Source organism: Macaca fascicularis, chromosome 15 (genome assembly GCF_037993035.2).
Source record: "Macaca fascicularis isolate 582-1 chromosome 15, T2T-MFA8v1.1".
Lineage (NCBI taxonomy): Eukaryota > Metazoa > Chordata > Mammalia > Primates > Cercopithecidae > Macaca > Macaca fascicularis.
Window position 1 is genome coordinate 14,030,285 of NC_088389.1, and position 13,414 is coordinate 14,043,698.

General features: G+C 55.6%; 1 protein-coding gene across 15 annotated transcripts in view; it reads right to left on the reverse strand.

Annotated features, from left to right (window-relative positions):
• Nucleotides 1-13,414, reverse strand: part of USP20 (ubiquitin specific peptidase 20) — a 46,338-nt gene that overhangs the window by 3,768 nt on the left and 29,156 nt on the right. For 12 of the 15 annotated variants that reach the window (XM_005580641.5, XM_074016275.1, XM_045373904.3 and 9 more), the window contains 13 exons: nt 12,446-12,524; nt 9,371-9,815; nt 8,820-8,960; nt 8,394-8,509; nt 7,974-8,146; nt 7,282-7,376; nt 4,324-4,357; nt 4,103-4,148; nt 3,089-3,269; nt 2,893-3,019; nt 2,369-2,538; nt 2,206-2,287; nt 1,636-1,744 (listed from right to left, as the gene is read on the reverse strand). In XM_005580641.5, coding sequence (XP_005580698.2) covers nt 1,636-1,744; nt 2,206-2,287; nt 2,369-2,538; nt 2,893-3,019; nt 3,089-3,269; nt 4,103-4,148; nt 4,324-4,357; nt 7,282-7,376; nt 7,974-8,146; nt 8,394-8,509; nt 8,820-8,960; nt 9,371-9,815; nt 12,446-12,524 — 1,798 coding nt within the window. Of the gene's footprint in view, nt 1-1,635; nt 1,745-2,205; nt 2,288-2,368; nt 2,539-2,892; nt 3,020-3,088; nt 3,270-4,102; nt 4,149-4,323; nt 4,358-7,281; nt 7,377-7,973; nt 8,147-8,393; nt 8,510-8,819; nt 8,961-9,370; nt 9,816-12,445; nt 12,525-13,414 lie in introns of those variants that run through there. The other 3 variants (XM_074016277.1, XM_074016278.1, XM_074016279.1) reach the window with 2 other exon arrangements.

Below are 13,414 nucleotides of genomic sequence, written 5' to 3' on the forward strand. Positions count from 1 at the left end.
ACCTCTGCCTCCCAGGTTCAAGCGATTCTCCCACCTCAGCCTCTTTTGAGTAGCTAGGACTACAGGTGCGCGCCACCACCTGGCTACTTTTGTATTTTTAGTAGAGATGGGGTTTCACTACGTTGGCCAGGCTGGTCTTGAACTCCTGACCTCAGGTGATCCGCCCACATCGGCCTCTCAAAAGTGCTGGGATTACAGGCATGAACCACTGCACCTGGCCTGGCAGATGCTAATTTTCCCCGGTTGAATAGAATGTGCCTATCTGCTCAGAGAGGCAGCTCTCCTTCTGACAGGAGCATTTTCTTTTTCTTTTTTCTTTTCTTTTTTGAGATGGGGGGGGTCTCACTCTGTGCCCAGGCGGGAGTGCAGCGGCGCAATCATGGTTCACTGCAGCCTTGACCTCCTGGGCTCAAGTGATCCTCCCACCTCAGCCTCCTGAGTAGGTTGGACCACAAGTGCACACCACTATGCCCAGCCCTGACAGTATCTTTTTTGTTTTTGTTTTGAGACAGGGTCTCTATTGCCCAGGCTGGGGTGCAGTGGCACGATCACAGCTCACTGCAGCTTCAACCTCCCAGGCTTAGGTGATCCTCCCACCTCACTCAGCCCTCCAGGTAGCGGGGACTACAGGTACACACCACCGTGCCCAGGTTATTTTTGTATTTTTGGTAGAGATGGGGTTTCGCCATGTTGGCCAGGTTGGTCTTGAACTCCTGGGCTCAAGTGATCCACCTGCCTCGGCCTCCCAAAGTGCTGGGATCACAGGCATAAGCCACTGTGCCCAGGCAGCAGAATCACTTCCTAATGGCCACAAAGCACGGGCGTCCCTCAGTGTCTCTCGCCGGGCCTTCCCTGTGAGTGGAGCGCGTCCTAACCCTGTTAGAAGTAGTGTGGCAGGGAGGGAGTGTGCCAGGAGCCTCACCTGCACTCAGCTCTTTCACAGAAGTCTGAATGACTGGAGGTCATTTTGGTTGTCACTAGCACTAGTGAGTAGAGGCCAAGGATGCTGCTAAACATCCTACAATGCATAGGATGGCCCCACAGTAAAGAATGATTCAGCCCAAAATAACACAGCCAAGGCTGAGAACGGGATCCATCTACTGGTTCTTTAAGCTCAACAGCACCCGGGCGACGAGCCTTCACTTACTCAAGCCAACCCTCTCACCAGGAAAAGTCCTCCTAGACACCTCGCCATCTAGTCCCCCGCAGAAGACTCCTTTCCTTTCTTTTTTTTTTTTTTTTCTTGAGACAGAGTCTCACTCTGTTGCCCAGGCTGGAGTGCAATGGCACAATCTGAAACTTCCGTCTCCCAGGTACAAGCGATTCTCCTGCCTCAGCCTCCCGAGTAGCTGGGATTACAGGCACCCGCCACCATGCCCGGCTAATTTTTGTATTTTTAGTAGAGATGGGGTTTCGCCATGTTAGCCAGGCTGGTCTCAAACTCCTGACCTCGAGTGATCTGTCCGCCTCAGCCTCCCAAAGTGCTGGGATTACAGGTGTGAACCACCGTGCCCAGCCTCAAAAGACTCCTTCAAACTTGCTCAGGGACTACACAGGGCTCTTCTGTCCCCAAGTCCCCAAGTGCCCCAGGCAGAGGCTGGCACAGCCGCCCCCGTGCTGCCTTGCCACATGCACCTTGATGAAGGTGTCGATCTCGATCCTCCTGCGCTTGGCCAACGCCTCGATCTCCACCTGGCAGATGGAGCACACGTACAGGTGGTTGACGGCGGGGCCACCCCCGAATCTGTGCTCAGGGTGGGAGGGAGAGAGAAACATGGCCTGAGGGGGGCACCAGTGAGGGGAGAGTGATCACTGCCTTCCACTTCCCCCTCAAGCCATCAGTGCCCCCTCAGCGCTGTCACAGGCCTGCACGCGCCTCTGTGTGAGCACCATGGAGCCTGCAAGGGAGCAGCACGCCCACAGTCCCCAAGAGGCCTTGTTTCAAGGCTGAGGACCAGATGAGCCAACACACTCAGTTGTGCTTCAGCCAGTTTCCTGTCCCTTGTGACTGGAAGGATCCAAGTGGATTCCCACAAACGACACGTGTCATTCTCCATGAGACAAGTGAAGGCGGCTCTGTGCTGCCGAGTGGAGGCCAGCGTGTGGTGAGGGATCCTGGCGGCATTCCTTCCCTGTCCTCCCTTCTTTTCCTGCCCAGCTGGGCCCTGGACGGGACAGAGACTAGCTGGCCTCCCGGGCTCTTACCTGTTGTACAGGTGCTCCCAGACGTTCTGGGGCAGGATAACCACCAGGTCGTCGATGTAGTGGTATTTGTGGGGCGGGATGCCTGGGAAGAAGGTACAGGGAGTGAAGCTGTGGCTCGGCACACCTGCCCACCCTGCTCTCCCACCACAGGGGGGCGCCTCACCTCCGTGGGAGCAGAGGAAGGTCTGGTTGGTGATGGGTCCTGGCTCTGCGAAGGTGTTGAACTTGTTGAGCCACTCGCGGGACACGTAGAACCGCAGCAGGCTGGGCTCCCGCATAGCGGCCAGGGACACCACCTGCTGCCGCTCCCGCACGGCCTCCTCGCTGCTCTTCCTGCGGGGTGAGGAGGGGGCGAGAAGCTGTGCCTGACGGCTGCCACCTCCAGACACATGCAGAGCCCTCATCCCAGTGCACCTGGGGCTACCGGCCCTGTCCACCTCCTGGGTTCCTCAGGGGTCCTGGACATGTGAGCAGCGCCCCTGTGCACCAGCCAGGGCCCTGGAGAAGGCTCCAAGCTGCCTTCCTGCATTCCCCACAGCAGCCAGAGAGCTCTTTCTTAATCCAAGTCCTTACTTCCCTGGTTCAAAACCCTTCCAGGCACTGTCCCCTACATACACCCAGAAGGCCCATGGGTCCCAGGGGACGGGGGTGGTGAGGTTCCTCCACCAGGCCCGGCCCGGCGCCCACCTGTAGAAGAGGACGTAGCCCTCGGCGTTCTGCACCACCGTCTCATGGACTTCTGTGACGTACTGGTCGTCGAATTCGTACCACTGCCCATTGATCACATTCTGGCAGTAGGCAATGTAGTGCCCACCTGCGGCAGAGCAGACGGGTCACAGGGATCCTAGCGGATGGGGGCAGCAGGGGAGGGGACATGACTCACTGCCTGCCGTGCCGTGATGGCAGATGACCGAGAGGAGGTCGTAGGTGGTGATCTGGGATGTGCACTCCTTGGCAAGAAAGGGGCGCAGGTCGAGCCCCTCGAGGGGGAAGGAGACGTGGCTGTTGATCTTGAATGAGTACATCACCTCGTGCCGAAAGCGCTTCAGGTGAATGCACAGGATCTGTGGGGACAGAGAGCGCACCGGTCACCTAGGAAGAAATGACGCGGATGCTCGCAGGCCTGCCCCCGGGCCCAGGACAGCTGATGGGATCATGAAAGCTGACTCCATTGGAACAAATCGAAGAGTTCCACGTGGTCCAGACTGGGCTCACTCTAAGTCACACAGATCATTCCCAGCTCCATGGCTGAGAACTGGACTCCGAGAGCTGCACTGAGCCATCAAGTTTACTAGTTCTGTCGGCACTGCCTTTGAGAAGCCACAAAGCCTCCCCGAACCAACACAGCCCCATCCTGGGCCCCCTCTGCTGGGGCCCTCTCCTCTTTGCTACAGCCACACACGTGCCTTCGTTGGTGCGGACAAGCCTGCTCCTGCACTGGGGTTTTGTCTGTTCCTTCTGTGCCTTCCATCCACAACGCTGACACCAGCCTACAACCTCCAGGCCTCACTCAGACATCACTCCTCAGAAAGGCCCCTGGCAACAGCCCCGGCTGGGCCAGCTCTCCTCTCACCACTCTGTAGCCGGCAGGAGCCATAGCTGCCTCAGTGGGGGTGGTGTCTCAGCATCCTACACACCTGCCTCCCACTGGGCCCTCACACAACACGTTAGACAACAAATGTGCTGAGGCCACCGAGACAGAGCACCAAGTCACAGTCGGAAAAATGTGCCCCCTGCCAACCCTTCCCAGAGGTTTCTCAGCCAAAGCTATGGAGTCTCCGTGGCCCCTGCAGCACAGAAGTGCCCGAGAAGCGGAGCAGGGTCAGCCCCCGCGTGGTGTGTGCTGGTGTGCACCCCGGGACAGCTGAGAAGGAGGCTGCCAAGGCCGCCGGCTTACCTCGGGCAACCGCAGGACTCTGCAGTACTTCACTCCGTTCCGCAGCCTGGGGAGGAAGCACAAGCCAGCTTCAGTGTCCGGCATCAGGCCGGGGAGCAGCCCTCCACCCGGCTCTCTTCTGGGAAGGCAGGATTGTGGGGGGCTCTCTGCGGAAACCCAAGGGGAATATGCAGGGCACAGAAATGGGCAGTTAAGGAAAAGGCCAGGGAAGGCTCACTTACTTCTTACACCGCTCACAGCTGTACATGTTGTCACCTAGGGCAGTAAAACAAAGAGTCAGAGGTTAGCGAGCATGGGAAATGGGGGAGCAAAAAAAGTGACTATAATGATTTCTGCTTAAGAAATAAAACCTGGCCGGGCACAGTGGCTCATGCCTATAATCCCAGCACTTTGGGAAGCCGAGGCAGGCGGATCGCCTGAGGTCAGGAGTTCGAGGCCAGCCTGGCCAACATGGCGAAACCCCGTCTCCACTAAAAATACAAAAATTAGCTGGACGTGGTGGTGCATGCCTGTAATCCCAGCTACTCAGGAGGCTGAGGCAGGAGAATCGCTCGAACTGGGGCTGGGGGTAGAGGTTGCAGTGAGCCAAGATTGTGCCACTGCACTCCAGCCTAGGCGACAGAGTGAAATTCCATCTCAAAAAAAATAAAAAAAAGAAAAAGAAATAAAACCTGAGAGGTACTGGAGGGAGGGAAGGCCCTGGCTGGGCCCCACAGACAGAATCCATACAAGGGAGAAATGGATATATTTGACCCCAGAAATACTTCAACATCTGTAAGACACCACCAAAAGCAAAATTAAAAGGCAAAAGGCAAAATGGAGGTGGAGGGGGAAGTGTAACATTAATTACAGAAAATGTATTTGAAACAATTTTTTTGAGATAGGGTCTTGCTATGTTGCCCAGGCTGGTCCCAAACTCCTAGGTTCAGGGGACCCTCAGCCTCCGGAGTAGCTGGGGTCACAGGTACACACCACCCTGACGGGCTTAAAATCTTAATGTATAGTTTCCCCCTCCATGCACACTGAAAATTAAGTCAAAATGGGATCAAAGACCTCAATATAAGACCTAAAACTATAACACTTTTAGGAGAAAAGTAGGAAAAAAGCTTTATGACATTGGATCTGGCAATGATTTCTGAAACACAACACCAAAGGTGCAGGCAACCAAAGCAAAAGACACAAACCACAGAATGAAACGCACCATACAGGATGGGAGGACAGGGTTACAAATCACACATCTGGACATACAAAGAACTCCTCTAATTAATAAGGCTGGCGCAGTGGCTCACCGCCTGTAATCCCAGCACTCTGGGAAGCCAAGGCAGCAAATCATTTGAGGTCAGGAGTTCAAGATCAGCCTGGCCAACACGACGAAACCCCATCTCTACTAAAAATACAAAAATTAGCCAGGTGTGGTGGCATATGCCTGTAATCCCAGCTACTCGGGAGGCTGAGATGGGAGGATTGCTTGCACCCAGGAGGCGGAGGCTGCAGTGAGCCAAGATCACGCCATGGTACTCCAGCCTGGGTGACAGAGTGAGACTGTTGCAAGAAAAAAAAGAATCCCATAACCAGCAACAAAAATCAAAACAGGCAAAGGACTCACATAGATGTTTTTCCAAAGACTTACAAATAGCCAACAAGCACATGAAAAGACACTTCACATCACTATCATTAGGAAATGCAAATCAAAACCACAACGAGGCCAGGTGCAGCGGCTCACACCTGTAATCCCAACACTTTGGGAGGCCAAGGCGGGCGGATCACCTGAGGTCAGGAGTTGGAGATCAGCCTGGCCAACACGGTGAAACCCCGTTCTACTAAAAACACAAAAATTAGTTGGGCATGGTGGCATGTGCCTGTAATCCCAGCTACTCGGGAGGCTGAGGCAGAAGAATCGCTTAAACCTAGGAGGTGGAGGTTGCAGTGAGCCAAGATCATGCCACTGCACTCTAGCCTGGGCGTCAAGAGCGAGACTCCGTCTCAAAACAAAACAAAACAAAAAAACCCACAATGAGATACCACCTCATACCCACGAGGTTGACTCCCATCAAAAAAGTAAACAGAAAATGAGTGTGGGCGAGGATGTGGAGAAACTGGAACTCTTGTGTGTCACTGGTGGGAACGTGAAATGGGGTGGCCACTGTGGAACCTAGTACGGTGGCTCCTCAAGAAATTAAAAATAGGCATAGACCCAAAGGGATGAAAGAAGACAGGTGTGCACACCCATGGTCAGAGCAGCATTCCGCACAATAGCTAACAGGGAAGTGGCCCGAGTGTCCACTGATGGATGAACGAAGAAGCAGAATGGCCCCAGCCATCCACACAATGGAACAATAAATAACCAGCCTACAAAAGGCAGGGCATTCTGACACACGCTGCAACGTGGATGAACCCTAAGGACGTTATGCTCAGTAAAAGCCATCAGTCACAAGATGGCAAATACTGTATAATTCCACTTATATGAGGCCCTTTAGAGCAGTCAAATTCACAGACTTGAATGTGGAGGTTGCCAGGGGCTGGGAGGTGGGAGTAGGGAGCTGTTTCACGGATACTGAGTTTCAGGTTTGCAAGATGGAAAAGTTCTGGAGGTGAATGAGGAGGATGGCTGTGTGACCATGTGTATGTATTTCATACTACTCAGCGGGGCACTTTCTGTTAAAAATGGCATTTGAGATGGTTATGGTGGTAAAGTTTACATCTTGTGTATTTCACCACAATTGAAAATTGGAGGAAAAAAAAAAGAGACGAGAGAGAGTTTTCCCAAAGGTTTAGATGCCAAATAGCCAACAGAGAAAAAGGGCAAGGACAGGAATGGGCAAAGTTTAAATAAATACAAAGAGCCAGTATATTTAACAAGAAATGTAGAAACTCATCAGTAATCAAGGAAATGAAAAATTAACACACAATATCATTTTTGCTCACCAAATTGGTAAAAATAAAAATAAGTAAACACCCAAGAGCTGCAGGATGGTAGGGTTGGGAGATCACGTGGCCCCGGCCCAGCCTGGCTGGCTGTGGGGGTGGGAATCTTGGAAGTGGGGTTCAACCTTGGAAGCCAAGTCTAGCCTGGCCGTGCATCCCACAAGCCCTGGGCTGCATGCTGGCCTGCTGGGGTCTGCACACCCCTGTTCTCACAACCCTCCACCTCCCCAACCCTTGCCAGCCAGGTCACTCACCCTTCAGCTCATCAGCGGCAAAGAAGGCAGCAAGGCAGTCTTCCAGGGTGACGACAGGCCCCCAAAACCAGCTGGGGGTACAGGATACCACAAACCTACAGACAGAAAAGGAGTGCTGGGTGCTGCCAGGGCCTGGGCAAGAATAGGAGCTGAAGGGACTCTGGCTGAGGTCTGTCAGGCCTGAGCCACAGAAGGACCCCGAAGGCCCAGAGTGGCAGCCAGGCACAGAGGGTCGGGGCAGAGGCCTGGAGCCAGACCTCTCCGCGTCCTGGGTCGAGTGGCATCACTCTCCCCAGGCCTGGCCTCCTTCATCTGTGTTGCGGCCATGATCATGCTGCTCCCTCCCTGGGGCCGTGCGGGTCTCTGGCCTCAGGCGGGTGAGGCAGCCCTGGGAAAGCTGCTGCCCCCTGCCCACAAGGCCTGTGTCCTGCTGCTGTCCTCCCTTCAACCTGCCACGTGGTCACCTCCATGCTGTCACTGCCCTCCAGCTCCAAGGGACCATCCAATCCTGTCCACTCCAAAGTAGCCAAGAAATCCCCTGCTTATTAAGCCAACTCCTCCGCAGCCCCCAGATCCTCCCAGGACCTCCCTGGTCCCCCAAATGCGTGGACTTCACTATGTAGTGTCTCCCACCCAGGAAAACCAGGACAAGGCCCAGCCCGTGTCGTCTGGTAGTGGCAAGGTGGGCGCACCGTCGGATGTACTCCACAATGAAGGCCAGCCAGCCCTGGGCGGCATAGCTGTCCCCACAGGCGCCTGGCTTGGCCGGCACATTCTGGTAGATGGCTGAGTGGAGCTTGGCCAGGTCCTCCTTGCCAGGAATGGGCAGCGATAGGTCCTGGAACGTCTCCACTGTGGTGGACACCTGTGGGATTAAACGTTAGTCTGCTGCCCGTCCTCTGGCAATATCTGCACCCCAAATCCCAACCAGCAGGTGAGGGGCAGAGGGCCTGCTCCCCGGGCCACAGACACGGGATCCACACAGGCAGGGCCCTCCCCTGGAGAAAAGCAGGGAGCACCCATGGAGATCCCACCCTGCACCCAGTTAGGGCAAGAGCTGCTGAGGCCGCTGGCAGCCTGGCCCAGCTCCCCCCATCCCTGGGGGCACCCACCCGGTCACAGGTGAGACACTGCACGAGGCTGAGGATAGAGCCGTCAAAGATGTCTGAGATGACGCTGCGGTAGCGCTGCTCCTTCCGCCTCCGGCTGCCGGCACTCAATACCTGGGCTGGGGACATAGCACAGGACTAGCCCAGCCTCCACCTACCTGGCCGGGGCGAGGTGCGGGCCCTGGGGCTTCCTTTGACAGGATGTGGAGTGACATATGCAAGTCATGTGACTGGGCAAGCAATTCACCATCTCGCGCCTCTGTGTCATCCTCTGCAAAACGTGGCTCCCACACTGGTGTCTCAGGGGTGTACCTGAGAGGAGCCCACAGCCCAGCCCTCCGCCACATGGGACCATGAGAAAGGCAGCCACGGGTGCAAGTCTGCACTCCCAGCCCCAAGTTGACCCACCCTCCCCTGTGCCCCCCGAACCTTTCTTGAGCACATACGAAGGTGCCATCCTCACGGGGCTTGCACGAGGGGGACTGCTAGACAGCTTCGCATGGCCCTCATGGTGGTGGACGGGGCTGCAGGGGCGAGAGGAGCTGCGTAGGTGGGCATCGTTGTCCGGCTCTGGGGGCAGAGAGGGCACCATGCTGGGCCAGGGCAGCCAGGCCGGCTCCATGAGTGGGCAGGAAGATGACCTGCCAGCCCCTCCTAAAGGGACGAAGGCCTGACCCCAATGTGTCTCATCTGTCACGTGCCCACTCCTGGCCCCAGCACACAGGCCGGAGCAGAGCTGTCCATTCCACTTTCGGCGGAAGGCTCAAGGCTCTGGGAGAGGGCTCTGAATTGGGTTCCAGCGTTATGAGTTAGGGGACCCTGGGCACATCACTGACCCCCGCCGAGGCTGACTTCCCCACTGTCATTCGGGTCTAGTGAAAAACCCATCCCCTGGGGGCCACTGCAGGTTGGCGCTCAGCACCCAGTAGGTACTGGGCCACAGGCTGAGGTTCCTCCCGCAGCCCCCAGCCAGCTGATACCTGGCGTCCGGCAGGGGCTGGCGGACCGTGGTGATGGGGGCTGGGCCTCCACAGGCTGGTCGTCAAGGGCAGCCATGGTGGTGTCCACATCAGCATCCTCGTCCACTTGCTCCGAGTTTGTGCGCTGCTGGCCCCAGGAGAACTTGCGGTCCTTCATCCGCTCCTTCTCAGAGATGGCTCTGCCTGCCTCATCTGGGATCAGCAGCTCCGTCTCGGCCTGCAAGCTGCCCCCGCCACGCCCCTGCCCGTCACCCTCACCCCGGTCACTGCTCGAGTCGCAGGACAAGAACTCATCTTCTGATGGGCTCCGGTCACCCTCCCGTTTCTCATCTGTGTCACTCGAGTCTGAGTCCCGAGCCTCTGTCAGCGCCACCGTGGCCACCACTGGCTCCTTGAGCTCCTCGTGTAGCTGGTCCATCAAGCAGCGAAGGAACTCTTGGGTGTCCTAGAACCAGGGGCTGCATCAACAGGGTTCTCCTGGAGGCAGGAGGAACCAGCCTCCAGCGCCCTGTGGCTGATGAGAGCACCAGCCTCCATCTGGGAGGGCCTCATGGGCGACCCCTGCAGAGGAGCTGCTCGCCCCCACGGTGGCCTCCCAGGGCAGTCTGTCCTAACCCCATTCTTCTGAGGATGACAGTGAGGACTGGAGAGGCTAAAGGACTCCTACCAGGACACACAGCTATAAAGTGGCAGAGCCAGGTATGCACCTGGGTCCATGCAACTCCCCGGCTCTGGCTCTGAATCGCCTGCCTCTGCTACAAGCTCAGTACGGGAAGGACAGGGAGGCAGGACCACATTGAGCCCGAGCCACCTTTCTCTCTACAGAAGAGGCCAGTGGAGGTGGGCCGGGAGGTGGAGGAAGGATGAGGAAGTGTGATGCCAAAAGGGAGGGCTCACCTGAGTCCTGCCCCAAGCCACGCCACCCACAGGCCAGGCCGTCTGCGTGCTCCACCCTTCCTTTGGCTCCCCCTGGCTCCCTCAGTCCCTATGCCAGCCCCCATGTCCCTCACTGCCTGCTCTCACCTTCCCACAGACCTGGGCATGACTCAGACTAAGCTGCCCCTGCAGGCTGCCTGGGTTTCAAATCCCAGCAATGACCACTTTGTCCTGACCACTCTGTGACTGGGCCACCAGCACAGCAAGAAGTCAAGGCAGCAGGGGCTTAGGCAGAGGCGCCCAGTGAGCCCCACTGAGATCTGCGTGCTCATACAGGAGGTGCACTGGGAGGTCAGAACATGGTGGCAGAAGCAGACTCCAGCAGCTGCGGGGGTGCTCGGGTAGTGCTGGGCATTGGAGGACTTGGGTTCCAAGCCCAAATCAGCCCCAGCAGTCCCTGGCCTGGATGTTAGAAGTAGCCCGCAGCCCAGGCTCTGATCCCCAGGAGGCAGGGGTCACGAAGCAGTCAGAGACAGCCCTCATGTCACACATCTAGAAAGAGGAACCCGGCTCTCTCCACTCACATTCAGGGAAGGGAGGGATCGGGAGTGACTCCCCAAGTGTCAGACTCAGATCAGATGAATGAACCACCAGGTTCTGTTGCATCAGGGAGGGGACACGTGTCCTGTGGCAGGCACGATCAAAGGCCCTTTCAAGAAGAGGCTTTCAATCTGCCATCTAGTTCTCTTTCTGGTTCTTCCTTTCAACAAAAGTACTATGTGTTCCTTGCCAAAATCTCAATCCATGAGGAAGCACGAAAGCGTCTTTTGGCCCTTTAGAGGCGCCTGCAGCTGCGTCTACAGTTCGGCCTCAGAAGCATCCCCACGTTATGTCCTAGAACCAGAGAAAGGGATGCTTCTGCTGGAGTTCAGATGGAGTCCTGCAGCAGTGCATGGCCCTCCGTAACGGCATCCTGACCCAGAGCTGAGAGCCCGTAGGGCGCCTTGCACAGAGTCGGGGCAGCGCTGTGCTGAGGGATGGGCTCAGGTAGGCCTGAATGCCATCTCTGCCAGGATGTGCTGTGTGACCTGGGTGAGTGGTAGAACCTCTCTGAGCCTCAGCATTTTACCTGTAACATGGGGGTGACAACAGTGTCCACTTCGTGAGAGTTCTATGAGGACTAAGTTGTGACCACTTAAACGGTGCACAGTGAATTTTAGTCATTGTGGATGTTATCACTCCCCAAAAGAGAGGTGTCCAGGCAGTGCTGAGCTGCTCAAGCAGGAGCCAAAGGCCCGGCAGCCCTCATCCTGGGACAGGACAGCAGGCAGCAGGTAAAGGAGGGTGGAAGGTGTCCTTACATGACTGCCACTCCATCCATGGCGCTCATTCAGGCAGCACAAGAGGCGACCCAGCCTGGTCCAGCTCTGCCTGCAGGCCTGGCATGAAAGCCCAGGCCGGGGGCCATCTGGGGCAGGAGGCTGGAGGGCAGGAGCCATCAGCCCAGGGCTGAGGCGTACACATGGCTGCACTCTGTCTTGGTCTCATTATTTTATCAAATAGAAAAATGTGGTTGGTTTCAAAGGGGTTCTCTAGATTAAAAAATAAAAATTCTTAATCAAAATTTTTATTTTAGTAAAAGTGAAATTTCGCCTGTGGTTTGGGGAAGTGAAACCCTGTGCCATTTTGAGTGCAATGCAGAGGGGCACAGCACAGGCCCCGAAGCAAGGTTGCCCAGGTTCAAATCTCCCCTCTGCTGGGTGCAGTGGCTCATGCCTATCATCACAGCACTTTGGGAGCCTGAGGTGGGACGACTGCTTGAGCCCGGGAGGTCACGGCTGCGGTAAGCCATGACTGTCCCACTGCACTCTAGCCTGGATGACAGAGTGAGACCCTGTACCCACCTCGCTAAAAGAAAGAATTCCCCTCCACCATTTACTAGCTGTGTGGCCTGTGCAAGTGGCTCAGCCCCCTGAACCTCAGTCTGCCCATCTGTGAAGTGGGGTTAAATGTCAGCAGGTTGCTGGGAGGCACCACTGTCCTCACATGTGTGAAGGGCTTAGGAATGAGAGCCTGGTCCCTGAGACCTGCCAACCAGTGCTCAGCTGCCATTGCGATTTTCCACTCTGGTTTTGGCGTCAAAGTCAGGCCTGGTGGGTCATGGCCTTGAGTGTCCCCTGGGCAGCTCAGATGGCTTACCTGCTGGGCATAGCCTCGGAACATTGGGTTGACCAACTTGATCCCATGAGACAGACTGGTGGGGACCACGTAGCTTGGCCTGTAGGAAGCCCAAACCCATTAGTCCAGGTAGTCTGCCTTGAGCTGCTCATTCCCGAGAGAAGCAGGCAGCCAGCCAGTCAGGCTGGATCAGAGTGAGGCATTTCCTGACATATGGGGAGGGACCTACTCAGCCAGGACCCCCAAGAGGCTCACACATCTCTATAGACAAGAAGAAAATGTCAAGTCATAGCTGCCTCAATTAAGCAAAGAGCTCAAATAAAATGGCATCATTTCCTGCTGGCACACAACAAACTCGCCTAAACATGATTTGTTTTTGTTCTGAAACACTTACTGTGGTTTTCTCATTTCAAAAGACATGTTCATTATTGACAAATCTAAAATTTCAGAAAAGTACAAGAGAAAAACACCACCACTAATGGCACCAGATACTTACCATTAGATTTCTGGGTTTTTCTGTGAAACTACAGATGCATATACAAAAATACATACAGATATACACTTAAACTTGGCTTCTTACACAGCGGAATTATACTGTACCACGCTGGTTTTCTTGTGTTTTTGTTTTTTGTTTTGTTTTGAGACAGTCTTGCTCTGTTTCCCAGGCTGGAGTGCAGTGGCGCGATCTTGGTTCGCTGCAACCTCCGCCTCCCGGGTTCAAGTGATTCTCCTGTCTCAGCCTCCCAAAGTGCGGGGACTACAGGTGTGCGCCACCATGCCCAGCTAATTTTTGTATTTTTAGTAGAGATGGGGTTTCACCATATTGGCCAGGCTGGTCTCGAACTCCTGACCTTGTGATCCACCCGCCTCGGCCTCCCAAAGTGCTGGGATTACAGGAGTGAGCCACTGCACCCGGACTTTTTTTTTTTTTTTTTTTTGAGACACGGTCTCACTCTGTCGCCCAGGCTGAAGTGCAATGGCATGATCAAG